We start from the raw sequence: 25,563 nt of genomic DNA on the forward strand, positions 1-25,563 counted from the left end.
TGAGAGATCAGGATACTGGACTAGATGGGCCATTGGCCTGATCCAGCAGGTTCTTCTTAAGTTCTAATGTACTCCTACAAGTAATCTTACAGTAGAGAAAGGAAGCTGTATGTGCCATTCTAGTAATGAACAAACAATGGCTGATTCTCAATACATTTAATTGCTTTAGCTGGCAGCTAACTCTTAATAGGGTTAACCTATTTAAGGGACCCAGGTGGCGCTGTGGGTTAAACCACAGAGTCTAGGGCTTGCTGATCAGAAGGTCGGCGGTTCGAATCCCTGCAATGGGGTGAGCTCCCGTTGCTCGGTCCCAGCTCCTGCCAACCTAGCAGTTCGAAAGCACGTCAAAGTGCAAGTAGATAAATAGGGACCGCTCCGGCGGGAAGGTAAACGGCGTTACCGTGCGCTGCTCTGGTTCGCCAGAAGCAGCTTTGTCATGCTGGCCACATGACCCGGAAGCTGTCTGCGGACAAACGCCGGCTCCCTCGGCCTATAGAGCGAGATGAGCGCCGCAACCCCAGAGTCGGATACGACTGGACCTGATGGTCAGGGGCCCCTTTACCTTTACTTAAGGGGTAGCCAACCTGGTGCCCTCCGGGTATTTTGGACTACAACTCCCATCATACCCAGCTAGCATGGCCCAGTGGTCAGGGATGATGGGAGTTTTAGTCCATAACCTCTATTTAATCATATCCTTATTGAGACAGCCTTAAAGCTTTTCCAGTGAGCTGCTTTTGTCTCTAGTTAAAAAAATGTCCTCATATAACAGGGGTCCCCAGACTTACCGGCGTTTGGGCCGGTTCCCACAGCGCCGATCGCGCGGCGGGCCGGAGGACGGTCGAGCGCGCGCCTGTGCGGGCCGGCGGGCGGGGGAATGTGCGCCCGTGCGCATGTGCACGGGCGCTTACTGGCGCGGCGGCGCGCTTCCAGGGTAGAAAAAGCGCCGAAAATCCGTTGTGCGCATGCGTATGGGCCTCCCTCGCCCCGGAAGTTTACCAGAAATGACCTCTTCCGGTTCGGGAGAGGCCCATACGCATGCGCACAAAGGATTTTCGGCGCTTTTTTCCCGACCCGGAAGAGCGCTGCCGCGCTGCGCGCCATAAGTGCGGCGGGCGGCGGGGGTCATCGCGGGCCAGATTGGCAGGCCAATTGGGCCGCATCCGGCCCCGGGCCGTAGTTTGGGGACCCTGTCATATAACGTCTGCAAAGTGCATAGATTTGAGTTTGATTTTTTTATATTTTTCTCCTGGTCCCATCTAGGTTTTTGTGCTTGCACTCACATTTCTGGTGCTCTTCCTTGGAAACTTCCTCACCACCCTGAAAGTTGTGCACACTAAATTTCAGAAGAACAAAATGAAGAAATTTTGAAGACAGAAAGTCGTGCATGCTGGATGCTAGAACTTGAGGTCTGGTTTCATGTTTTCCTCTGCTGTGATTAGACTCATGTTCCAGACAGGTCCTCCTGCTTCACCAGTGGCCCTGCAATAAGGGAACCATGGAGGAAATTCCACCCGTGTTATACTGTGAAGTCTTCCTCGACAGACTTGCGAGTGCTTGCGCTCTCCAGCTGGTAACCTGACTATTTATATTTAATTTAATCCAAAGCCCATCTGGCCTTTGCTGGGATATAGCCATGAGGTTGATCCATTCTAGGAAGAAGATGGATTCTCAGAAGAGAACAAAAAGGAGATGAACTATTCTGGAATAAAGCAAACTTTGATTAAAAACTCTCTTTTAAAGTTCCTGGTATTGGATCCTGAAGCAATCCCTAAGGTTGTCTCTCATGAGGCCAAGTGCTGAGTACTGCTTTTTTTCAGAGCCCATCTTGGAAGCTGCTAAGGCAGCCTGGTTACCCCCCCCCCCCAATGTTTTGGACCACACTCCCCACTATCCCTGGCCTTTGGTGAGCCTGGCTGTGGTTGATGGGAGTTGTAGTCCAACAAGAGCTAGAGGGCATCAGGTTGGTGAAGTCTGAAGGGAAGGGGGAGCCAATCTGTTGTTGGATCCCCCACTCCCACCTGCCCCACCCATTGTACCCAGTGGTCAGGGGTGATGGAACAGGATGTCCACTTACATCAGAAGCATACCTGCCAAGTTGCTGTCAGAGAAATAAGGGACCGGGCCGGAAATAGCAGAATGGAAGTAGCGCTGCTGCGATTTTGGAACTGGGCGGAGCATGCTCAGAAGTGACTTTTGATGCTGCTTTGCCCAGTTCCAAAATGGCCACCGTGCCAGAAGTCGCACTGCAACCATTTTGGAACTGGGCAGAGCAGCATCAAAAGTCGCTTCTGAGCATGCTCCGCCCAGTTCCAAAATGGCTGCCACGCCAGAATAAACTGGGGAAAAACAAAAAAATCCGTTTTTTTCAGCTAGGAACAGCTGGAAAAACGGGGATTTCCCGGGGAAAACAGGAGACTTGGCAGCTATGATCAGAAGGGCCATAAGCCCCCCCCCCCCCCCGGCTGGGGAGAAGTGCTTCTTTTGCGGAAGCTCCAGTTCCCGTTCTTCACTTGCAACCAACTGAAAATGTTTTCAGTGGGCGCATCTGTTATGGGGGCACGTGTGTGTGTGTGGGGGGGTACTCTTCACTGTAACCTATTCCAGCTAGGCTAGACATAGGAAGAAAACTTGATTGAAATCCAGTGGATGATACCATAATTTGTCATTAGCGTTGTTGGCATGAAAGTTGAATGAATGTTTCATTTTCAGCATTCAGATCTGTTGAGAAAGGGGGAGGAAGAAGAAAAGGTGGCAAATAAAGAGGAGGTGCCTCAATTCTTTCCCCTCACCGTCTCAGTTTGTGATACGTCATCAAACTATATACATGCAGTGCTGGCTCTGCCGTGAAGCAGAGTGAGGCCAAAGCTGGAGTCCGTTCGGCTTCTGTATGTGGGATGGGGAAGAGGGCGCCATCTTATCATCGAGCAGCAAGGGCTGGCTCTGTATATATCCTTAGTTTAAAATGCATTTTAATGCTGGCTGTGTGGGTGTGGCAAAAGGGTTGCAAGGCGAACGGTGACAGCTTAGTGCTTCCATGGCTCCTTGTTCATTTTGCAAAAGTGCCAAACCATTGAGAACAGACCACTTGGAAGGTCGTGTGATTAAGAAAGCAAGTCGCAAGGGGGAAAGTCCAAAGGAGCTGCTGGCGTGCATTTAGGGGCTTGTGGCTAGGTTGGTAGGGGCAAAGTGTACCCTCAGTGGACAGGATGAGAAGCCACTGGTTAAATAACAGGCAGGTAGATGGAGGTGGGGGAGAAGAAGCAGGTCAGTAGAAGAGCTGACATTTTCTCAGGAAATAGAATCTGCAGTATATCAGATTCTTTTTTTCAGCGTTGCTGCTGCTGTTGTTGGCAGTGTTTTTAATGGGAGGCATCTTTTGATCAGTGAGCCAGCAGCATTGGCTTGGTTCAGTCCCACACAGGGCAGAGGCACTGACCAGGTTTGTTAACTCTCTCTGTGGCTTTACAGAGGCCCTTGCACCCAATCTACTCTCTCCCATGCGGCTGTTTCATGGCTCCCATTATGGGAGTGGCTGTTCAAAGGCAGGAGTGGCAAAGCTATGGCCCTCTCTGCCTATTACTGCTCCCATGAGACCTGGCCACTGATCATGCTGGCTGGGGCTTATGGGAGCTGGAGTCCACAACTTCTGGAGGCCCACAGGATGGTGATGGCCCCTCCACATCCCAAGGGAATCAACTCCACCAAAGAGCCGCTTCTTTTCTAGGTGGTGGGTTAAGGAGCCCATTGCCTGTGTCTGGTGCGTAGTAGTTGGAGAGGGGAGAATACTGACAGAACAGTCTGATAGGAAACGTTTAGGGGCTTGAGTGGTCTGCACATGTAGGGAACTTGTGGTCCTTGGCCTAATTTCAGAAGCTCGTGACAAGTGGTCAGCTCGCCTACTTTGCATATAGAAGGCCTCACGGTCAACCCCTGGCATCTCCAGGTAGGGATGGGAAAAAACCTTGCCTGGAATCTGGAGAGCTGCTACCAGTCAGTGTCAACAATACTGAGCCCAGATGGCTCCAGGGCCTGCCTTGGTTGAAGGCAGCTTCCGATGTTCCTGCCCCTTTCAATTATTTTGGTTTCCCAAGGAGCTCTGTATTAATGATGTTCACACGTGGAGTGGGAGATCCGTCATGGCCACAGGAGTGTTTGAGGGTACCATGAAAGCAAAATAGGATGCAGTGGCAAAAATATTTCACTTAGGTGTTGGCATTCTGGAAATGACAGGTGAAAGCAGCATCAGAGACAAAATCCTGGAAACCCCTTCAACCAAAGGCTGGTTCAGGAAAATATTTTGCTATGCCTTTTGCTGAGAAGCTTCTGACAACTTTTTGCTCCAAAAGCAACATTCTCTATTGCAAGAAGCCTAAATATTCCGTGTTCTTTCATGCCTGCTAGATATAATTAGCTGAATTCTGCTGACTGAAATCTTTTAACGAACTCTTCCCTCCACACAGTATAACCTGAGGCCGACTTTTGCCCTCTGGCACAATACCAGGGTATCAATACCGGGACGCACCTGCCACAGCTTTACTCATTTCTTCTCCCCATCACCACCAGCCTTTCAGATTAATACAACTATATGTTGGTACACTGTATAAAACCCCATTTCATATTCCAGTTAAAAATTTTTTTAAAAGAAGGAAACCAAGGGAGAGTGAAGAATCTGAATTGGCTTTCAACTTACGGCAGCGCTGTATTTTTAGAAGGGCAAATTTTGAGGTAGATATTCAGTACAAAGTGAAATAAACAAAAGCAATTTCAAAAATCGGTATTTATGGTTTACAGAAGGTGGATTGCAGAAGGTCCTATGCAGATCCACAGCTGCTTAGCAGACCAACAGCCTTCTAGATGTTGCTGGCGTGCAGCTTCCAGCATCCCTGGCCATATTGGCTGGGTGGAATCTAATGACACTTGGGATGAACCACGGGCTCTCCATGCCAGTCCTAGACCATTCACTGGACCTGAGTAATCTGTTACATAACCACATTGGTTCTATGATAGCTGGAATCTTGCTACAGCTTCTGAAGGGTTCCCAGTATGCCACAAGGTAAGGTTGCGGCCACTGAAAATAACACAGTGCCTTTAATGTTGCCACCACAAAAAGGACAGAAAATGAACTGTTTTCTACTGCAAATGTTACAGCTGTTTTATCCGAGCAAAGACTGAGTTGTAGCCATTGTTAGTTCTATTGAAGTTAATTCACATGACTAACATGTGTCCATTAGTTTCAGTAGGTCTGTGCAGAGTAGAACTTTTACGGCTACAGCCCATTATTTCTAGTTTGTTTTTGTTTGGTTGCTTTATTTTAAAGCAAGCAAGAACTTGTGTATTTAAAAATGGCAAAAAGTTGGACTTAAATACCTTACCTTAATTGCTCCTCTACAAGTACATTTGAAACACCCTGGAAATTTCTTCCAGAATCTATATACAGAAGAGCTCGTTCCACAGTTAGCTAAAAGCTCAACCTTCAGAAGAGAAGGTGTAACATGAAGAAGAACTTACAGCATGAAAACAAGTTGATTTTCTCATTAATATCCAAGTAAAGAGACAGGAACAGTCAATTTAAAAGGTGAGGGGGAAGGGTTTAAAATACTGAAGAAACAGTCTTGTTTTCTGTAGTCTGAAAATACCAGATAACATCATAATATGGCACATGGCCTCGATTTTGTCTGACGCTTTGCCTTTTTGATAGCATTCAGTGCAATGTTAGCTGTTTCTCTAAAAACATCCTCAACATTTTCACGAAACTTGGCAGAGCACTCGAGGTAAATGTCTGCGTTTATCCGGCGACAAGCTTCTTCACCCTGAAAGGGAATAGTAACAAAAGAATTTCAGGAAATAGTCAGGCCGAAGGTAAGCAACCAGAATAAGAAATATGCATTATTTTAACTTGAGTTTTATGTTAATAACAAATAGGGAGTTTGTGTGTCTGCTTATTGCATATTTGCCTAGTTGTAGAACTGTTTTTGTTTGGTGCTTACTGGCTGCAAATGTTACGATTTCTACTGCTGTAAACACCAAGGAGATTACACACTCTCTCTCTCACACACATATATATATAGCCTGCAGGTTTGGGATCTAGTTTACAGAGCTGTATTTACCTGAATATAAGTGATTGGCTCCTGCTGAACTGAGCGGAGTTTCCGTAGCTGTTCTTTGTCCTTCCGAAGGTCTGTTTTGCAGCCCACAAGTACTATGGGGATTCCACGGCAGAAATGGTTCACCTCATGGGACCACTGGCAGAGAGATCAAAGTGTTTAAACCGCTAGATGTGACAAACAAAACTGTAAATAGAGATGGAAACATTTCTGATACTGAGCCATGAGACACGGAGAGAAGGCAAATGTTCAAGGAGAACATACATAAACAAAAACAAAAAACAACAACAACATCAATACGCAATGAACATACATAAACAACACACATACAAAAACTATACCTTTCTCAAATCTTAAACTTTTCTTCACATTTTGGGGTGACTTCCTTGAGTCCCCCCTGTCTGCAGTTCATTTTCAATCATCTTTAGCAATATAAACTATCTTCTAAATCTACAGTTTCTATCCACTTCCAAATCAATTCATACTAACAATTTTTACTATATTTCTTTAAATAAACTTTAAACTTCTTCCAATCTTCTTCTACCATCTCTTCTCCCTGGTCACAGATTTTCCCGGTCAGTTCAGCCAGTTCCATATAGTCCATCATTTTCATCTGCCATTCTCCCACGGTTGGTACCTCTTGTGTTTTCCATTTCTTAGCTATCAATATTCTTGCTGCTGTTGTGGCATACAGAAAAAATGTAACATCATCTTTAGGAATTTCTTTTCCGACTATACCCAGTAAGAAGGCTTCTGGTTTCTTAATAAATGTGTTTTTCAGCACTTTCTTCAGCTCATTATAAATCTTTTCCCAGAAGTCTTACTATGGGGCAAGTCCACCACATATGGTAAAAGGTTCCTTCCACTACTTTACATTTCCAGCATTTATTATCATGTGTGTGATAAATTTTTGCTAATTTAACCGGTGTTAAATACCACCTATACATCATTTTCATCATATTTTCTTTCAATACATTACATGCTGTAAACTTAATAGTCTTTTTCCACAACCTCTCCCAATCCTCCAACATAATATTATGCCCCACATCCTTCGCCCAATTACGGTAATCATCACATCACAGATTTCACTTGTTCATCTTTCGTGTGCCACTCCAAGAATAAATTATACATTTTAGAAAGATTCTTTGTTTTCGACTCTAACAATTCCATTTCTAACTTGGATTTTTCTGATTGAAAACCATTTTTCCTATCCATTTTAAACACTTCATTAATCTGATAATATTGAAACCAATCGTCAACCTTATCTTTCAACTGTTCATATAACTTTATCTTTAATTGGTCTCCTTCCAGCAAAATATCTTTATATTTCAACCACCTATTTTATGGGCCTCAGCCTCCAATGGTGAAATCCATTTGGGTGCTTTTCTTTCTAATTAAGTCTTATATCTCATCCAAACATTAAACAATGATTTCCTAATTATATGAGTCTTAAAGCCTTTGTGTACCTTAATTTTATCATACCATAAATATGCATGCCATCCAAATACATTGTCAAAACCTTCCAAATATAACACATCCGTATTTTCCAGCATGAACCATTCTTCCAGCCAGCAAAAGGCCGCTGCTTCATAATAAATCTTTAAATCTGGCAGGGAAAAACCCCCTCTATCTTTCGAGTCAGTTAATATCTTACACTTAATTCTAGGTTTTCCCCCCTGCCAGATAAATTTAGACAAATTTAGACAGAGTTTTGCTTCTAGATGGGCTACCTTCCCAGGTTGAGGAGCCCCATCTGCCCAAACCAATGGCTTCAAGTTACAAGAAAAGAGATTCTGACTGAACATCAGCACGAAACTTCTGATGATAAGAGCTGTTTGACAGTGAAATGCACTCCCTCATAAAGGTGGTGCGCTAAATCCACCCCATTCTCACACACAAACAAATTCACTACAGCCAACCAAAGACAACCACCCTAAGCCACCTCCAACCTCCCTCACCACCAAGGAAATATAACAAGCAAATAGTAAAAGAACCCACACAAATGACGCTGACATAAAACTCCACACATACACTAAGTAGAAGAACAGAAGCATTGCCACCCGACCCCACCCCACTCACCATTTCCCCCTCCCCCTCTTTCCACCTTTTCTTCCTAATGTAACACTAATGTCTCTCATCAAATGAAAATGATCCGTAGAAAAAGCAACTGGGAAAAAGACATTGCACATACTTTTGTAAACTAAGAAATCTTTAATATTTTTTTTTTAAAAAAGCAAGTAGCAAAATGACTAACTGCAGAACCATCTATAACAAAGGTATCTTACCTTAATTAATACATTATCAAAGCTAGTAGGGTTCATGACATCATAGCATATTAAGACCACATTGGTACTCTGGTATGAAAGTGGCCGTAGGCGATCATAATCCTCCTGCCCTGAAAGAGAGGGGAAGTAAATAGCTCTTTTTGAACTTTCTCTAAGGGATAGTAAGAAATATCATAAAGCAGGAAACGGCATCTATAATCCTCCCTGTGGCTTTTGCCACTGATCTTCACCTACTGAACTCGCACCACCTATTTTTATTTTATTCCAGCAGGCATTTTAATTATAGTTTGATTATATAGTTTTAACCAAATTTTGTTTTTCTTTGCAAACCGTTTGGAGACTATTGTAGTTAAGCTGTATAAAAAACTGTTTAAATAAAATAAATAAACCTGAAAATGAGCAATTGGGACTTTACAAACTTAAGGTGATAGAAATGCATGGCAGGTAAAGCAATCAATATCGGCTAGTCACAGTGGCTGCGTACTACCTCTAGTACTGGAGGTGGTTGGAGAGCCCTGTTCTCGTGTCCCACTTGCAGGCTTCCCAGAGGCATCAGGTTGGCCACAGTGGTAACAGGATGCTGGATTAGATGGGCCATCGGCCTGACCCAGAAAGGCTTCTCTTGTGTTCCTAAACCAGATTAACTGACTCAAGTATATCCTGGGAATGTCGTTTGTAGTGAATGGGTGGAGTGTTACAGAGCTGTATTATTATTATTTATACCCCGCCCATCTGGCTAGGTTTCCCCGGCCACTCTGGGCGGCGTCCACCAAGTAACAAAATACATTAAAATATCACAGATTAAAAACTTCCCTAAACAGGGCTGCCTTTAGGTGTTTTCTAAATGTCAGGTAGTTGTTTATCTCCTTGACCTCCGATGGGAGGGCGTTCCACAGGGCGGGCGCCACTACCGAGAAGGCCCTTTGCCTGGTTCCCTGTAGCTTTGCTTCTTGCAGTGAGGGAACTGCCAGAAGGCCCTCGGCGCTGGATCTCAGTGTCCAGGCTGAACGATGGGGGTGGAGACACTCCTTCAGGTATACAGGACCGAGGCCGTTTAGGGCTTTAAAGGTCAGCACCAACACTTTGAATTGTGCTCGGAAACGTACTGGGAGTCAATGTATGTCTCTTAGGACCGGTGTTATGTGGTCTCGGTGGCCGCTCCCAGTCACCAGTCTAGCTGCTGCATTCTGGATTAATTGCAGTTTCCGGGTTACCTTCAAAGGTAGCCCCACGTAGAGCACATTGCAGTAGTCCAAGCGGGAGATAACTAGAGCATGCACCACTCTGGTGAGACAGTCTGCGGGCAGGTAGGGTCTCAGCCTGCGTACCAGATGGAGCCGATAAACAGCTGCCCTGGATACAGAATTGACCTGTGCCTCCATGGACAGCTGCGAGTCCAAAATACTCCCAGGCTGCGCACCTGGTCCTTCCGGGGCACAGTTATCCCATTCAGGACCAGGAAGTCCCCCACACCCGCCTGCCCTCTGTCCCCCCAAAACAGTACTTCTGTCTTGTCAGGATTCAACCTCAATCTGTAAGATGTAATCTTCAGAAAACTACAGTTCCCTGGGTTCCCTAGGGGTAACAATGAATATTTCAACGGACTTAAGGTGGATGTAGCCTACTCAAAACTTGAATGAGTAAAAGTTAACTCTTCTTTCTTGAATGGAGTCAAAATACAAATAAATTGTATTCTTTACTAAGCTGCCCTTTATGGTAGGCTAAAAATGCTGCCCAAAGAGCCCCTAGATCCTGGGGGAAACTAGGAGGTAACTGCCTCATGTAGTTATTCCTTAGCTGCCCTAAATGATTTAACATGTTGTGGTATCACTGTGATGTCAAACACAGAAGACAACTTCCTTTGGCCAGCCACTGACAGTGGCAAATTACTGTATAAATTGAAGCTACAGGTAGGTAGCTGTGTTGGTCTGCCATAGTCGAAACAAAACAAAATAAAATTCCTTCCAGTAGCACCTTAGAAGCTGTATGTGTTGTGTTGGATGCTGTGCTCCTCAGGTGAGGCTATCCTAAGATTTCCAGACAGTGAAATCTTAATCAAAGCAACTAAAGGAGGGGAGGGGAAAACCTTCACCAGGTATGTTATTTCCTTTGTGTTCCTGTGAAGATCTGAAAGTTGCAAATCAAAAAAAGGGGGGGGTTGCATCCACTGCTGAGTCTTTCCATGGAACAACAGTATGCACAAAATACAGGCAGAATTGCATCAGTGCCCATGTGCATTTGGGTTAGTCATTTGGGGATTTAAGGTGAGGGATGGGGAAGCTGTAGCCTTCCAGATGAGATGAGACTACAAGTCCTATCACCCCCAATGATAAGAAATGGTGGAAGCTGGAGTACAGCAACCCCTGAAAGGCCACATTTTCCACATCCTCTGCTTAGAACCAGCTTTTCTGAAGTTCCCTTTGCCTGGTTGCCTGAAGGTAGTTCTCACCCTCCAAAAGTGAGTAGGTGAGTAGCTGTCTCCACATGACCCACAAATTGCCCTGCAGAGTCAACCAAGAGACAAGAAGAGAACATAAATAGTTCCCTCATGCCTCTTCTCTTTTCTTGTCCTCCCCATTCCAGACCTTTGCATAATAATTGAAGTGGGGATGGGGAATTCCAGCAACATAAATCAAGCAAAGCAAAGCACTTGCTCGTTCGCTTTCCCCCACTCCTGTGACTAATACTTTGCCTTTCTTGATTTTCAGATATGCACATAGCACAGAGCTTTTATTTCCACCTTGATTAAGCCCCAAGTCATGTCTGCCATACCATGCTGTATTAGCTTAGTCAGCAGGAAAGCAAAGGTCAGACGATATAAACATGTAATCTGTGAAAATTACACAACTCTAAAATATCACCGAGGTAAATAGCATAGCACAGCCTTTCCCAACCTGGTGTCCTCCAGGTGGTTTGGTCTACAAGCCCAATAAGCCATAGCCAGTGGACACCAAGTGGGAGAAGGCTCTCATTTCAGGAGAGAGGAGATTGGTCAAGACCAGGCATCCCCAAACTGCGGCCCTCCAGATGTTTTGGCCTACAACTCCCATGATCCCCAGCTAACAGGACCATTGGTCAGGGATGATGGGATTTGCAGTCCAAAACATCTGGAGGGCCGAAGTTTGGGGATGCCTGGTCAAGACCATCCTTCCAGCTATTGGCAAACACTGCGAAAGCGGCCTTAAAGGTGTCATTTGTTAAAGGTAAAGGTACACCTGACCATTAGGTCCAGTCATGACTGACTCTGGGGTTGCGGCGCTCATCTTGGCACCAAGGGAGCCGGCATACAGCTTCCAGGTCATGTGGCCAGCATGACAAAGCCGCTTCTGGCAAACCAGAGCAGCACACGGAAACGCCATTTACCTTCCCGCTTGGAGCAGTACCCATTTATATACTTGCACTTTGACATGCTTTCGAACTGCTAGGTTGGCAGGAGCTGAGACCAAGCAACGGGAGCTCACCCCCGTCACAGGGATTCGAACCGCCGACCTTCTGATCAGCAAGCCCTAGGCTCTGTGGTTTAGACCACAGTTCCACTTGTGCCATTTGTTAGGTGTTACTAAAAATGCTTCTGTCCACCTCTCTATGCATGCAGTCTGCAGCAGTCGTTCCTTTTGTGGAGCTCATTAGGTGGCCTTTGGGAAGCCACTGCCTCTCTGCCTCAGTTCTCTCATTTGCAAGTATGAAAATACTTGGCAGGGCTATTGAAAGGATTACTGAGAAAAAGCAAAGCTCTTTGAGCACTCAGAATAGAGCTGTACAAAATGCCAATGTTAGCAGTGAGAGGCAGAGAGCTCATGGGGCTTTTCCTTGATGCGATCTGCTTGCTTTTAGAGGCTATGCATGGCATCCTAGGCTGCACCAAGCCCCAGGTAATCTGCCCAGTAGATCAGGTTATAAGTTGAATAGAAGCAGACTCTGCGTGCAGCAGCAACTCCCCACTCCACCACTTTAGGTCATTGGCCTCACAGCAGCAAGCGGTGCAAAGATGATGGTGAGGAGAGATAAAGCTTGACACATAGGCCAGAGATCTTGGTAAGCCTGGCACAGAGTTGTTTGTGACAGTCCTAGATTATTAGCACACATATGCCCCACTCATTCTCCCTTTCCATGGGGTCTGGGTCCAGAAGAAGCTGGATCCGGAAGAATTACCGTAAAACAGAGCCTCATGGACTTGCATTATATTACACAGGGTCTCCCCAGAGCCCATAAAATTCAAGTTTGTACACTGCACAGTAAAAAGTGCAGATCCAGTGCATGCCAGCAGCACTCAAAGATTAAGGTGTGGCGCTTCATGATTTTTACATAGGATGACCACTGGAACGTGGGCAGCCTCAAAGGCTTTGCACGAAGGAAATTCTCAGTGACACTGAGAACCCCGTTGGTTTTCCTAGGCATCATCTCTCACTAGCCCTTTCTCGATCTCTTTTTCACCCACAGCAGGAAATATTGATGTTGCTGATACATGCATTGGGGGGGGGGGGGAGAGTGAGATTACCTGCAGTGTCGTACAAGTGTAGGACCACTTCTTTTTTGCCCAGAGTGATGCTGGTGGTGTATTTCTCAAATACTGAAGGAGTGTATTGCTGTCAATGAAAGGGAAGCACAGTGCTGTTGGTAAATATTGTGATGTTCTGCACAAACCTGTCCCTGCTTAGCTTATTGAGCAAGGTACTTTAAAGTTCACATTTTCCTTCTTCTTTTTTTTGCAAAAGTAACTAATAATAATAAATCATAAATAATAATAATTTTATTATTTTTATTATACCCCGCTCTCCCTGGCCAAAAAACCAGGCTCAAAGCGGTTAACATCAAATGTATAACACATTAACATAAAATAAGGCAATCAATTAATCAATTGGCAATCAATAAGGCAATCAATTAAAATACTGTACATCTTAAAATCAGATCAGAAGCTATTGCAGATCAGAATAAAATCCAATCAGATGGCAACCTGCAGATTAGGGTTGGGGACCTTGAATACTCACGAGGCCCAACTGTTCGTGCTAAACTTATATGGGCCTGTGAGAAAAAAAGAATCTCATCCAGATCTTTAAACCATGGTAACTGAGTTTCTGAAAATAATACGCTGCACGTGTCTTTTTTCTCAACAGAGCCTCAGTGTCACTCTTGGAGCAGATTTCTGGACCAAAGTACCCCTCCTGCCAAAACAAACAGCAGCTTTCTCCAGTTGGCCTGCAGGGAGAACAAGAAGTTTGGCAGAGGAGCATGCCCTCAAAGGGGAGACAGAGGTGGCTGCTTCCTATGGACAAAATAGAGCCACACATGCACAGGGGCTAAGCAAGTCTGCATCCCGCATGGCGTTCCTCGTCCTTTATTTGGCATAAGCCTTGGCTACAGGCCATAGCATGGCACACTGGTTCTGCCTCTTTAATCTCAGCTTTACATACCTTATTGATCACTGTTCTGCAGATACCGTCTAATCAAGAGGTCAATTCCACATAATGTAGGAACTGAGCCTTTAGTGTTGTGGCACCTGCCCTTTGGAATTCCCTCCCCTTGAATATTAGACACACACTGTCTCAGTTGTTTCAGCACCTACTGAAGAATTTCCTGTTTCAATAAGACTCAAGTTTTACGATACGATAATCTTTATTCTCAGAAAGTATAGCCTCTGCTGTGCTCTCTTCATCAGATCTTTGCTACAGTGGAACCTCGGTTTACGAACACCTCGGTTTATGAATTTTTGGTTTCTGAATGCCACTTTAATTCACTTTCCATTACTTTCAATGGGAAAGTTCGCTTCAGTTTATGAACGCTTCAGTTTATGAACAGACTTCCGGAACCAATTACACCCATGCTTTGGGTTAAGTACGCTTCAGGTTGAGTACTCCGTGGACCCGTCTGGAACGGATTAATCCACTTTCCATTACTTTCAATGGGAAAGTTCGCTTCAGTTTATGAACACTTCAGTTTAAGTACTCTGTGGACCGCCTGGAACGGATTAATTCACTTTCCATTACTTTCAATGGGAAAGTTTGCTTCAGTTTATGAACACTTCAGTTTATGAACAGACTTCCGGAACCAATTGTGTTCATAAACCGAGGTACCACTATATTTGCTCCCCATGTTAGATCATCTCTCAACTCCATTCCCAGAAATCAAAACACCGAGACCTCTTCCACACACTTCCCCTTGATATTAAGTGGTTGAATATTCAATTCGCATTTCCTAAAATCTACAATTAAATCTCACTTTTCTTTTTGTTTTCTTTAAATTAAGGAATAGATTGTTTTCCCTGCACCACTCCACCAACTGCTCAACTTCCTTCCTATAGGCCGCCTCCCCCACTCCAGCCGTAATTAGACCAACCACAGTTGTTGAGATCTTTCTCAGTCTGCCTCTGCACTGGAATTGTTTTTAATGTTTTTGTCCTATCACTTGTTGTTTGCTGCCCTGGGCTCCTTTGGGAGGAAAGGTGGGGTATACTATAAGAAATAAATAAGCTGAGAATTCAGCATAACCTCCTTCACACACTTTATGGCCCCCAGGATTTTTATCCTCATTCACCTATTGTTCCCATCTGATCTTTTTACCACTCTGACATTTGCCAAAATATCTGGAGGGGATTGGGTTGGAAAAGATTGCTAAGCAGATTTACTTGTGACTAAATTTCATTGGATTCAATAGGCCTGAGAAGTTTTTCTATTGGGTTGCAGCCTTCATTGCATTTTGTGAAAGACACATAGCAAGAATTTCTGGGTATTTGCTGATGGAGTGAATTTTGGACTTCAAATTACTATTCTAAGCTAGCTGTACCAACGGGAGTGGGTATCACTACCTCCGTCAACCTACTAAATTGTGCAATAGTGACATATTTATTGCAAAAACAATTACAGTTTTTATGTATGCAAACTGGCACAGTATGTCCTCGGGATGGGCCAGCAGTTCTGGGAAGGGTTTTGTGACATCTGAAAATTACTGTAACGCCTGTACGCAACTCTAACCTTCAAATGTGCTAACAGCTAAAGCTATGACAGGAAGGACGTCATCTGCACATCCTGCCACTATGTGGTTTAGATATGAGTTGAGCTTCTTGAGACCAATTCTAGCGGAAAACCCCCAACTTATACTGAAAGCTGCAATTCTGTCTGCCATCATATGCAATAGCTTTTGCCAACCGTGTACTCTCCAGCTGTTTTTCATGGGGCAGATAGAACAAGAGGTTGTCAAAGGCTGATATACTAACTGCCCTAACACAAGCTATTTAACTGCTATGTTTAAGGGATTTCCCCATCTGAAACAAGCCTTCAAAAGCCAACTCAACAAATATGGGTGATGGAAAGGTTACATTTGGGGCTTTTAGTTTTTTAAAAAATGAATGTTATGAACATTCTCTCTGCTTTATATACATTATAAAATGAGATAAAAAATATACCGTATTTACAAAAAAAGATTAAAAGCACCTCAGAGATTGAAGTAGAGTGTAAGATTAAGGTAGGCAACCAAGCCACAAAGCCATAAAGATGGGAAGGCAACCAGTTGATCAAAACCCAGGACAGGGAGAAAATACAACTTGAGAAAGTGACCTGGTGAAAGTAACATCTACTCCAGGAAACTTTAGAAGCAGTTGCTGCACATGTCTGCAGAAGCAACAAAAGAGAACCCAGAAAAGCCGTTTAGTCATTTAAGAATCCATCTGCAGTAAGAAGACCCACTCTTTCAGAGTGAATGCATAGGATGTGGAAATGTTTGTAACATTAGAAGGAATTGCCCAGCTAAAGAAACTTGGTGCAGGAAGTGTTTTTTTAAAAATAGAGCATTTTAGTATCACGTAGATTCTTTTTCGTATTTGCCATTGCAAGTGCTGTTGAGATTGTTCAAAGAAAGGTGACACGTCTCAGAGATGCAAAAGGTGTCGTTGTAAATGGATGACATCCATGGCACTTTATGCAGTAAAAGATAAAAGTAAAGGGACCCCTGACCATTAGGTCCAGTTGTGACCGACTCTGGGGTTGCGGCGCTCATCTCGCGTTATTGGCCAAGGGAGCTGGCGTACAGCTTCCAGGTCATGTGGCCAGCATGACTAAGCCACTTCTGGAGAACCAGAGCAGCACATGGAAATGCCGTTTACCTTCCCGCTGCCATGACAAAACACTGGCCGCCATCTTTCAGACTCAAGCTTAAAAAGTATAAAAAGAATCCACCACGTCCTTATTTGGGGGACCAGAACAAGAAAGGTCATTATTTCCAGTGGCCCAATCTCAAGAGTAGAATGATGCTGACATCTGTAGCCATGAACAAAGGTGGAGTGCAATGACAACTACATGGTTCAGAATAGGTGTCTGTTGAATTGTGCAACTTAATTTTTCCTTAATAGAAGAGACCTTCCCATGAAGCTCCACAACGGCCATTGACGCTTGTGAGTGAAAAGGATGTAAAGATGCACTCGTTCGCATTCCTGCTGTGCAGACCTCTCTACCAACAGCTGAAAATATGCCATTACCTGCCATCTATGGACGATGGGCTGTATACAAATTTAATAAACAATAAAATAAAAATAAAAAACGGGCTCCACCAGATCCATGGAGATCCAGGCCTTCAAGAAGTCTTGCTTACGTTAGAAAACATCCGGATGTCCTAACTAAACACCTCTGAAATACTTAAGAGATGACTAGAAAACACTTTGCGGACTATGGAGCTCCGTGTCGTTGTGCCACAATCTATAATGGCATCAGGATCTAACCAGGTGCCACAAGCAAGCCAAGCTGACAAGTATGGTGGGCTGGCACTGGAAAGGGCATAAATAACTCTATGCTTGTTCCAATCTACCTGAATTGTGTTGGGATGGAGGGTCTAGTGAACAGGGAGTTTATTTGTCGCTAACAAATAATGCAAGATCTTACTGCTACACAGCTTTTGTGGGGAAGGGGCCCACTTTCTCTTTTTCCACAGGTGTTTGGACTGGTGAATTGTGGATATTCTCAACTTTTAATCAGTCTCCTAATCTCTTTTATTCTCTCCCCTCTACCCCTTTTTTTGGTGTTGTGGGTTTTTTATTTTTTTGTGACCCCCTTTGAGGGTGAAATATATTAATTGCAATATAAATATTGGATATACGTGTTTACTTTTTTTTTATTAAACTCTCAAGATTTTTGGTTGGTGAAGTGGGGGGGGAGAGAAGAGGTGTGTGTGGAATTTATTGCTTCCCTTTTCTTAGAACATTTTGTCATACATTCTGCTCTTAAGTCACCCACTTCTCAGGGCGGCTTTTTCACTTTGCTAAATGACAAAAGCTGGGTTTTGGGTTTTTTAACTTATTCAAATACATGCCCTCTCTCTCCCTTTGCCCAACGGTGAACTTGCAGCCTATCCATTTTGGCCTTTGGGCAGCTGGGTAAGGTAGCCCTCCCCCCTCGCAAGACCCTATGGAAGGTTCCACCTCTCACTTTTCCTGCTATTGGCCCCGTGGGCGAGACCTGCCTGGTCCAAAAGGTTCTCTCGCGGGGGGGGGGGGGTGGAGGGTAGGGGGGTTCTGGCGGAAAGTTCTGGAACCCGACAGGGAGAAAAGGCGGGAAGAGCGAGCGGGCTGCGATTGGTTGAGGGAGGCCCCCTACTCACCTCAGGGAAAGCGCCTTCAGCGAAGACCAGGAGCAGGGATGTTTTCCCGCAGCCCCCGTCGCCCACCACCACCACCTTCACCTCTTTCTTCTTCTTCTTCCTCCCACCCTTCGCAGGCGGGCGCTCGCCTTCCTCAGAGTCCCTGCCTGGCACGGAGCCGTTACCTTCGGCCATGGGGCCCCGACTTCTCACGCCGCACCCCTTAGAAGCGCGGGAGGGAAGGGGCGCTTCTCTAAGGGAAAGGCAGCCCGGCGGAGTCCCTCGCTCCCTCCCTCAGCCCGGCAATGACAGAAGCCGGCTCCGCCGTCCTTCCTGCTGGTTAAGAAGACAGAGGAAGAGGCGAAGGATGCGGCCGGCGCCCGCGGCGCTTCTGCGAGGCGGCCTCTCCCTCAGCGCAGCTCTTGCCTCAGCCGCTAAAAACACACACACATTAGCAGCAACCCCAAACACACACACACACGGAAAAAGTTTTATTGTTGGTGGTGTGACATTGCGGCCCCAAATGCGCACAGGAAAAAAACGCCAGCAAGGCAAAAGTCTCCGCTCCCGAGGAGCTTACTGTGTAAATGCGACTTTGGAGAGATGGAGGTGAGCGGTAAGCGGCATTTCACTTTAAAATGTATGGCCACATACATGGAAGCCCATTAAATGTGTGGAATTTGTTTTAACTAGCGGCAGCACTTTTAACATGCTCAGGGTAACTAACTTGTGGAATTTTTTTAAAATTAAATTTTTCATAAAATACAATTACTGTAGTCTAGAAACATTTTCCAATATACGTTTCCTTAGTAAACGACTTCCCTTCCATGGTTTCCTCAAAATTACCTATTGCTGCTGCATATTATAATTAAGCTATACTTTTTTTCCTCCATTTTATTCTCAGAATAACAATAACTGCTGAGCTTACACCAAACCTACCAGAGTTTTAACATCTTTACAGTAATATATTTAATAACCTACAAACATTTCCCAATCCTTTTTGAAGGCTGTCTCATCTTGTTCTCTGATTTTACTAGTTAAGTTTATTAATTCAGCATATTCCATAAATTTCAACTGTCACCCCTCTTTTATAGGTACTTCATCCCACCATTTGGGGGCATATAGTACTCTCACTGCAGTAGTCGCATACAGAAATAAATTCCTTTGCTTCTTTGGTACATCTGGTCCAATTATCCCTAGGAGAACAGCTTTGGGGTTTTTTTTTTCATCTCTTGGCTCCTCTCCCCAAATCACCTAGCTATTCTACAAGTCCACTGCATATGGTAAAATGTACCTTTTGTTTCTTTACATTTCCAACATGTACATGATTCTGACTATACATCTTTGCTAGTTTACTTGGTGCAGAGTACCATCTATAAATCATTTTAATTTGTGGAACTGTTTGACCACAGTATGTAATGATGACAACTAGCAGTTAGCTTTCAACAAGGATTAAGATAAATTTCATTAAGGTCTATCTATGGCTGCAAGAGAGATGTTTATCTAAATTAAGGTAACTGGTGACTCCACCTTGCTTGATCTGATCCCGAGGTCTGCATGAGAGACCACTTGAAAACCCCATGTGTGCCACCTTGAGCTCCATAGAAAGGTGGTCTATAAATGTATGAACTCAAGTAAATCCATTGTTTAGTGTGACAAGGTAGTGGATCTGGGATTAAAATAGGATGGGCCTATCTCTTTGTGCTTATTTGTGAGAACCACTCACCAGGCTTGTTTTGAAAACAGGTTCATAGTTGGGGAGGTGATATACAAGGGACTTAGTATCCCCATATGTGTTTCTCTGTAAAATTAACTTTACCCCTTTGGAAGTCTTCCTCACAAATCCAAATATTCTGAATCTCTTAACTGTTCGAGATAATAATATAAATAGGGGAAGTTGTTAACACTGAAATATTATGTAATGGGTACAGGAAATATAGACTCTAATTCTGAAAACACAAATTGCAGATTTCAGAAACATTGGTTGGCAGCTACCTTTGGAAGCTGTCCAGACTTGTACTCCTGAAATAATAGGCAGGCGGGTAGGGGGGAATAGGAATCACACTTCTTATGAAGCTGCACCACCCAACAGAGTGTAAAAATAATTGTGCACATTTACATTCTCCATGTGTGTGTTAGCCACTTTTTGTTCACACCATTAAAATACCAATGTGTCAATATGTTTTTATTCAGCAACAGAAGGTAACATAACTTTGACAATGTGCCAACCATACTGTAGTTACTCAAACTTCCACAGGGGGTCACTTAGAAACCTATTCAGCTATGTGGTGGGTAGTTGGGATCATAAACAATTGTGATCCAAACTAGTGCTAGGAAAAACCCAAATGTACATTGTCTCATTTCTCAGTATAGGAATTTCTAACATGCTGTTTCTGCAATATATGCAGTTTTTGAGGCAATTGAATTTTATTAAACCACTGAATAATTGATAAGTTCCAGGATGCAGTTGGTCAGAATGCATGAGGTTTTTTCCTACCCAAGAAGGCTAGTACCCAGTATGAAGGCATTCAAAACTCACCTGTTCCAGCAGGCTTTAGACCCAATTAGAACTCCCTTTCTTTTTTTAAAAAAAAGATTCTTTATTATTTAAAATTACAATTTAACGAACACAGACAAATGCAAAAATAAACAGTCGCAAGATGAATAAATCATAGTGAATATACATTTCTCCTGTTACTTTGACTTTACTTAAATACTTACCGTCCATCTCATTATACAATTTTTGCTTCCTTTGTTCCACAGGTTTAGATTTTGTGTTGTCTTTTCTTTCCTTCTATTTTTTTTGTTCTTATCAAGCTTAACTTTTGCAAACATCATTCCATTTCTGCTAGCAAAGAGTTGTTTGGATAGTATAATTTTAAGTAACTTTTGTATATAACCCATTCTCTTGATACCTTTTGTGTTGATAAACCTCTTACTGAGTCAGTCAGTTTTGCCAGTTGCAAATATTCCAACATTAGCATTTGCCAATCTGAAATTGTTGGTAGGTTTTCGTTTTTCCAATTCTTTGCCACTAAAATTCTAGCGGCCGTCAATCCATACATTAATAGAGTTCTTATTTCTTTCTTTATCTCAGGTGGTAATATACTTACCAATAGAAACATTTCCGGCCTTTTTTTGAACGTTATTTTAAATAGTTTTTAAAACTCCTCATAGGTGTTATTCCAATACCCTTTGATTTTTTGGCAGGTCCACCACATATGGTAGCATGTCCCCTCTTTGTTTTTGCACCTCCAGCATCTAGGGCTTACCCCCCCCCCCCAATACATTCTTGCCAGTTTTTTAGTTGTGTGGTGGCAATGATAAATCATTTTCATGTTGTTTTCTTGTAAATTATAACGGGCTGTAAATTTTATGTCCTCTACCCATAACCTCTCCCATTGCTCCATCTGGATGTTATAGCCGAAATCTTGAGCCCACTTTATCATGACTGCTTTTGTCTGTTCTTCTTTCGTCTCCCGCTCCAATATAGTCATACATTAATGAGATGTTTTTCTTTTTTACCATAATTAAATTACTTTCAAATCTAGATGTTTCTATTCCTAGCCCCTGTTTCAAATCAATACCGAAGTTTTGATTTAATTGAAAATATTGTAACCAATCTGTCAAATATTTTTTGATTTCTTCATACTTTTAATGTAATGGTTTCCCTTTTATTTCTAATACTAATCTGTATGTGGGCCATTCGCTTCTCATATTTTTTCTTTTCACAGTTATCGCTTCTATTGGAGAGGTCCATAGTGGTATTTTAGGCTCTAATATCCCCTTATATTTCAACCAAATTTTAAACAATGATTTTCTTATTACATGGTTCAGGAACCCCTTATGTGCTTTTATTTTCTCGTATATTAAGTATGCATGGCACCCGAATCTATTATTGTGGTCCTCCAAGTCCAGTATGTCCGTTCTATTAAACTTAATCCATTCTCTCAACCACACCAATCCTACTGCTGCATAGTACAGTTCAAGATCGGGCAGTGCAAACCCTCCTCTGCATTCCCTTGCTTTCTTGAAATTTTTGTTATTGCTTGCATTTTAGTATTTAAAGGTTGACTTTCTTTGATGTTCCTATTGAGGTTTTGAGTTAGAGGATCACTCACTAGGCAGAATTGGAGCTGCAACCTTTTTATCAATTTGAAAACTGCTTAATTTATTAAAAAGGCACCCTAGGTGAATTGAGGAACTTAAAAAGTCTATATTTTTCATATAACTATTTATGAAAACTGTTGAAAGTCAACTGCTGAGAACGCATTTAATCACTTGTCTAAAGAAAGCTTGGTTGATAGGATGGCACCATAGAAATATGCCCTCCCTTCAAGTCTCACACCAGGGAAGGGCTCTTCTGGGATTGCATCTATCAAATACCAATGAGTCTTCTTAGATGAATTAAGTGAATTCTGAGCTGCAAAGATTCAATTTAGCCACCCAGTTTGCTGTGCTAGAGGCAGTTTGGATGGGGCAGAGGTGTCCCTTCACTCAGCCCTGCCTGGCTTCATATATGTGTATTGTACTTTATTTACTCCGCATCACTGGCAGCTCTATTTATGAACAGACTCCACTGATACTGCATTTTATGGGGACAGCAGATTGACATTTTGATCACTGGTGTTGAAAGTGCTGAATTAATCATGTTATTAACTTGATGCTGTAGTCACAATGTGATGAAGATACATTGTGAATAAGTGATACCGTGTTTCTCTGAAAATAAGCCATACCCCGAAAATAAGCCATAGTGATAGGCAGTTTAACCTTGTAGGTTAAACTGTACCATACATAATAATAATAATAATAAAGACATCCCCTGAAAATAAGCCACCGTGTTGTTTTTTTGAGGAAAAATAAATATAAGACAGTGTCTTATTTTTGGAGAAACACGGTATGTGTTCTCTGAATCACAACAATTTAACAGCAAAGGTTGTAAATGCAAGCACCAAGGTATTCTAGCCACAATCCAGAGTCTTGTGTGTTGCTTATACAGTTGCAAGTGCCATTTTTCAACCCCAATTGCAAATCTCATTATCAAAATTTACGGACTTTCAGCTGTTTGCAATGATCAAATCAAACAAAAGCAATTGAAATACTCAACACAACGGATGCTTCAAGTGGTTCCCCCAAATTCAACTGAAAATGCAACTTATAGCGGCCTCTCCACTCCCACTATTATTCAACCCCATGAATAGAATCCCTCACAACACCACAAATATAACAGTTGTTGTCTCAAGCACACCTGATGCAACTAATCAAGGGCTTACTTAGTTGCACCAGGTGTGTGAGCTGAAACACATGAAATACCCAAGCTGGCTAGGGGTTTGCCGAGTGTCAAATTTGGCTGTCTGCTAGAAATAGGCTAAGTACAGAGAATGGTCCAAGAAGGTAAGAGAAGAGATCATTGCCCTTCACAAACAAGAAGCAGGATACAAAAGATAGTGAAGGCACTCAATGTTCCTGTAGACACTGTTGGAAGCATAATTCACAAGTTCAAAGTTAAAGGAACTGGTTACACTACCTGAACGGGGCAAAAAAGGAAGCTATCTGCAGCAGCAACCAGATTTCTGAGAAGGCAGGCTGGGAAAAATCCTCAAGTGACTGCAAAAGAGCTGTAGCAAAAGTTGGTTGCAGCAGGCATTGAAGTGTCAGTGAGCACAGTAAGGCACATACTAAATGCAGGTTTCCATGCCTGCACTCCAAGACGTTCACCACTACTAACCCAAAAGCACAAGAAAAGTTGGCTCCAGTATGCTCAAAATCATATAAATAAGCCACAGAACTTTTGAAGCTTTGTTCTGTGAAACGATGAAACAAAATTGGAACTTTTTGGCCCCTTGGATCAGTCCATGTCTGGAGGAAGAATGAAGCATTTGTTGAAAAGAACATTGCCTACCGTGAAGCATGGTGGTGACTTAGTGATGCTCTAGGGCTGCTTTGCATCCTTTGGCACTGAAAACTTGAAGTGTGTGGAAGGCGGAAATCCTAGGAGGAAATGTTGAAACGCTGAAGCTTGGGCACCCGTGGACCTTCCAACAGGACAATGATCCCAAGCATACCTCAAATTCCACCAAGGCTTGGTTGCAGAAGTAGTCCTGGAAGATTCTACAGTGGCCATTACAGTCACCTGACTCGAACCCCATAGTAAATGTCTGGTGAGATTTGAAGAAGGCAGCTGCAGCACGCAAACCCAAGAATATTAGTGAACTAGAGGCCGATGCTCATGAGGAATGGGCTCAGATTCCTCATGAGCACTGCCGGAACCTGCTGTCTGGCTATGCATTTCATTTGCAGCAGTCATAGCAGCAAAAGGCTGATCTACTAAGTACTAAAGATGCTTGCCATGAAGGGGTTGAATAATAGTGAGACTGGAGAAATCAGTGTAAAGTTGCAATTTCAGCTTAATTTGGGGAAACCATTTGAAGCGTCCATTGTGTTGAGCTATTTCAATTGCTTTTGTTTGATTTGCTCATTGCAAACAGCTGAAAGTCTGTAAATTTTGATAATAAACCAAATTTGCAATGGGGTTGAATAATTTTGATTGCAACTGTATGAATATCAGGTTGTATACCTACACACAGATTCAAAAAAGATTTGTTACTTACTCCAGTGCTATTTTTCTAGGAAGAGAGGTGCCAGAACTCACAGTGAACACCTCCCTTGTTCTCTTACAATGGCAATTGTGCCCACCTGAGAGGTGCCAGAACAGATAAAACATTAGGGGTTTGCATGTTCCGCTTCTACATGCAATCTGCCATTCTTTAAAACCCTGAAATTTTATCTGATTTAAAAAGTTCAGACTTGCATGGTTTTCTAGTAAAGTACCGGTATATAATTTATACTTCTCTCTGCTTGATTGTGCCACTAGATGGCCTTCTAGATCTGAAGAAAAACACCCAAACTCATATACTGGTAGCTGTAGTCTATTTTGACAGGTAAAATCAATGCAAAAAGAAAAGCAGTACCTGGGCAAAGGAGCATGTTAATTATCCAGAAAGAGCAAAGGGCCAGAATCCAAAGTACTGTGTACTTTTCCAACGGGGCTTTAGACCTGTTTTTCTTGAACAACTGCTCCACAAGCAGCATGCAAATCAGTTGATTTTTTTGCTGGGGTGCAGGGGGTTCCAAAACTAGCTTATAGTATTTGTCAAAAATCTATTTGGCACACATAAGTATGTCGTTTGGATTCCAGTAACAGCAGAGATAGAAGGTAAAAGGAGTAACACTTCTCTTTTGCCTCACCAATTGGAGTTTTTATAGAGAAATATTTAGAATAGGCATAAGCAATTTTTTCCCAGTACAGTACAGTATTACTATCATGTATCATTCCTTTCTTATAAATTTAAGGGGGTAAACTGCTATAGTGGTGGTGGGCTGGAATTTGCTGAGGACACAGGTAAAGGGCCCATTGTTCTACCAGAACCACCATTCGCTTTGCAGACAGCATGGTGAAATGAATAAAGTGTTCAACTAGGACTGGGAGACCCGAGTTCAAATCTCAATGCATCTGTGAAGCTCAGTACGTGACCTTCGCCAAGTCACTGGTCAGTCAAAGCTTCCATACCAGGTTATGAGGATAAAAGAGGTGGTAGGCTCTGTATTACACT

General features: G+C 43.1%; 2 protein-coding genes across 2 annotated transcripts in view; one reads left to right on the forward strand and one right to left on the reverse strand.

The window, feature by feature from the left end:
- Positions 1-1,727, forward strand: part of TMEM120B (transmembrane protein 120B) — a 28,803-nt gene extending 27,076 nt beyond the window's left edge. The window contains exon 12 of the mRNA XM_035097729.2: positions 1,261-1,727. Within this exon, the coding sequence (XP_034953620.1) occupies positions 1,261-1,368 (108 nt within the window). The 3' untranslated portion in view covers positions 1,369-1,727. The remainder of the gene's footprint in view (positions 1-1,260) is intronic.
- Positions 1,728-2,300: 573 nt separating this feature from the next.
- On the reverse strand, positions 2,301-25,563 carry RHOF (ras homolog family member F, filopodia associated). The gene is made up of 5 exons (XM_035098988.2): positions 17,972-25,563; positions 12,888-12,975; positions 8,390-8,499; positions 6,108-6,242; positions 2,301-5,810 (listed from the first exon to the last, which is right to left on the reverse strand). Exons 1-5 carry the CDS (start codon positions 18,143-18,145, stop codon positions 5,646-5,648), a joined length of 672 nt encoding a protein of 223 aa, XP_034954879.1. The 5' UTR covers positions 18,146-25,563; the 3' UTR covers positions 2,301-5,645.

The sequence above is a fragment of the Zootoca vivipara genome, chromosome 17 (genome assembly GCF_963506605.1).
Source record: "Zootoca vivipara chromosome 17, rZooViv1.1, whole genome shotgun sequence".
NCBI lineage: Eukaryota > Metazoa > Chordata > Lepidosauria > Squamata > Lacertidae > Zootoca > Zootoca vivipara.

Excerpts from the sequence above, each read along its gene's own strand:
- RHOF (XM_035098988.2), bottom strand. The coding sequence starts at position 18,145 with ATGGCCGAAGGTAACGGCTCCGTGCCAGGCAGGGACTCTGAGGAAGGC. Across the intron at positions 8,500-12,887 it reads ACACTTGTACGACACTGCAG|GGCAGGAGGATTATGATCGC; the intron begins GTAATCTCACTC and ends CCTCTCTTTCAG. Across the intron at positions 6,243-8,389 it reads TTGATAATGTATTAATTAAG|TGGTCCCATGAGGTGAACCA; the intron begins GTAAGATACCTT and ends TCTCTCTGCCAG.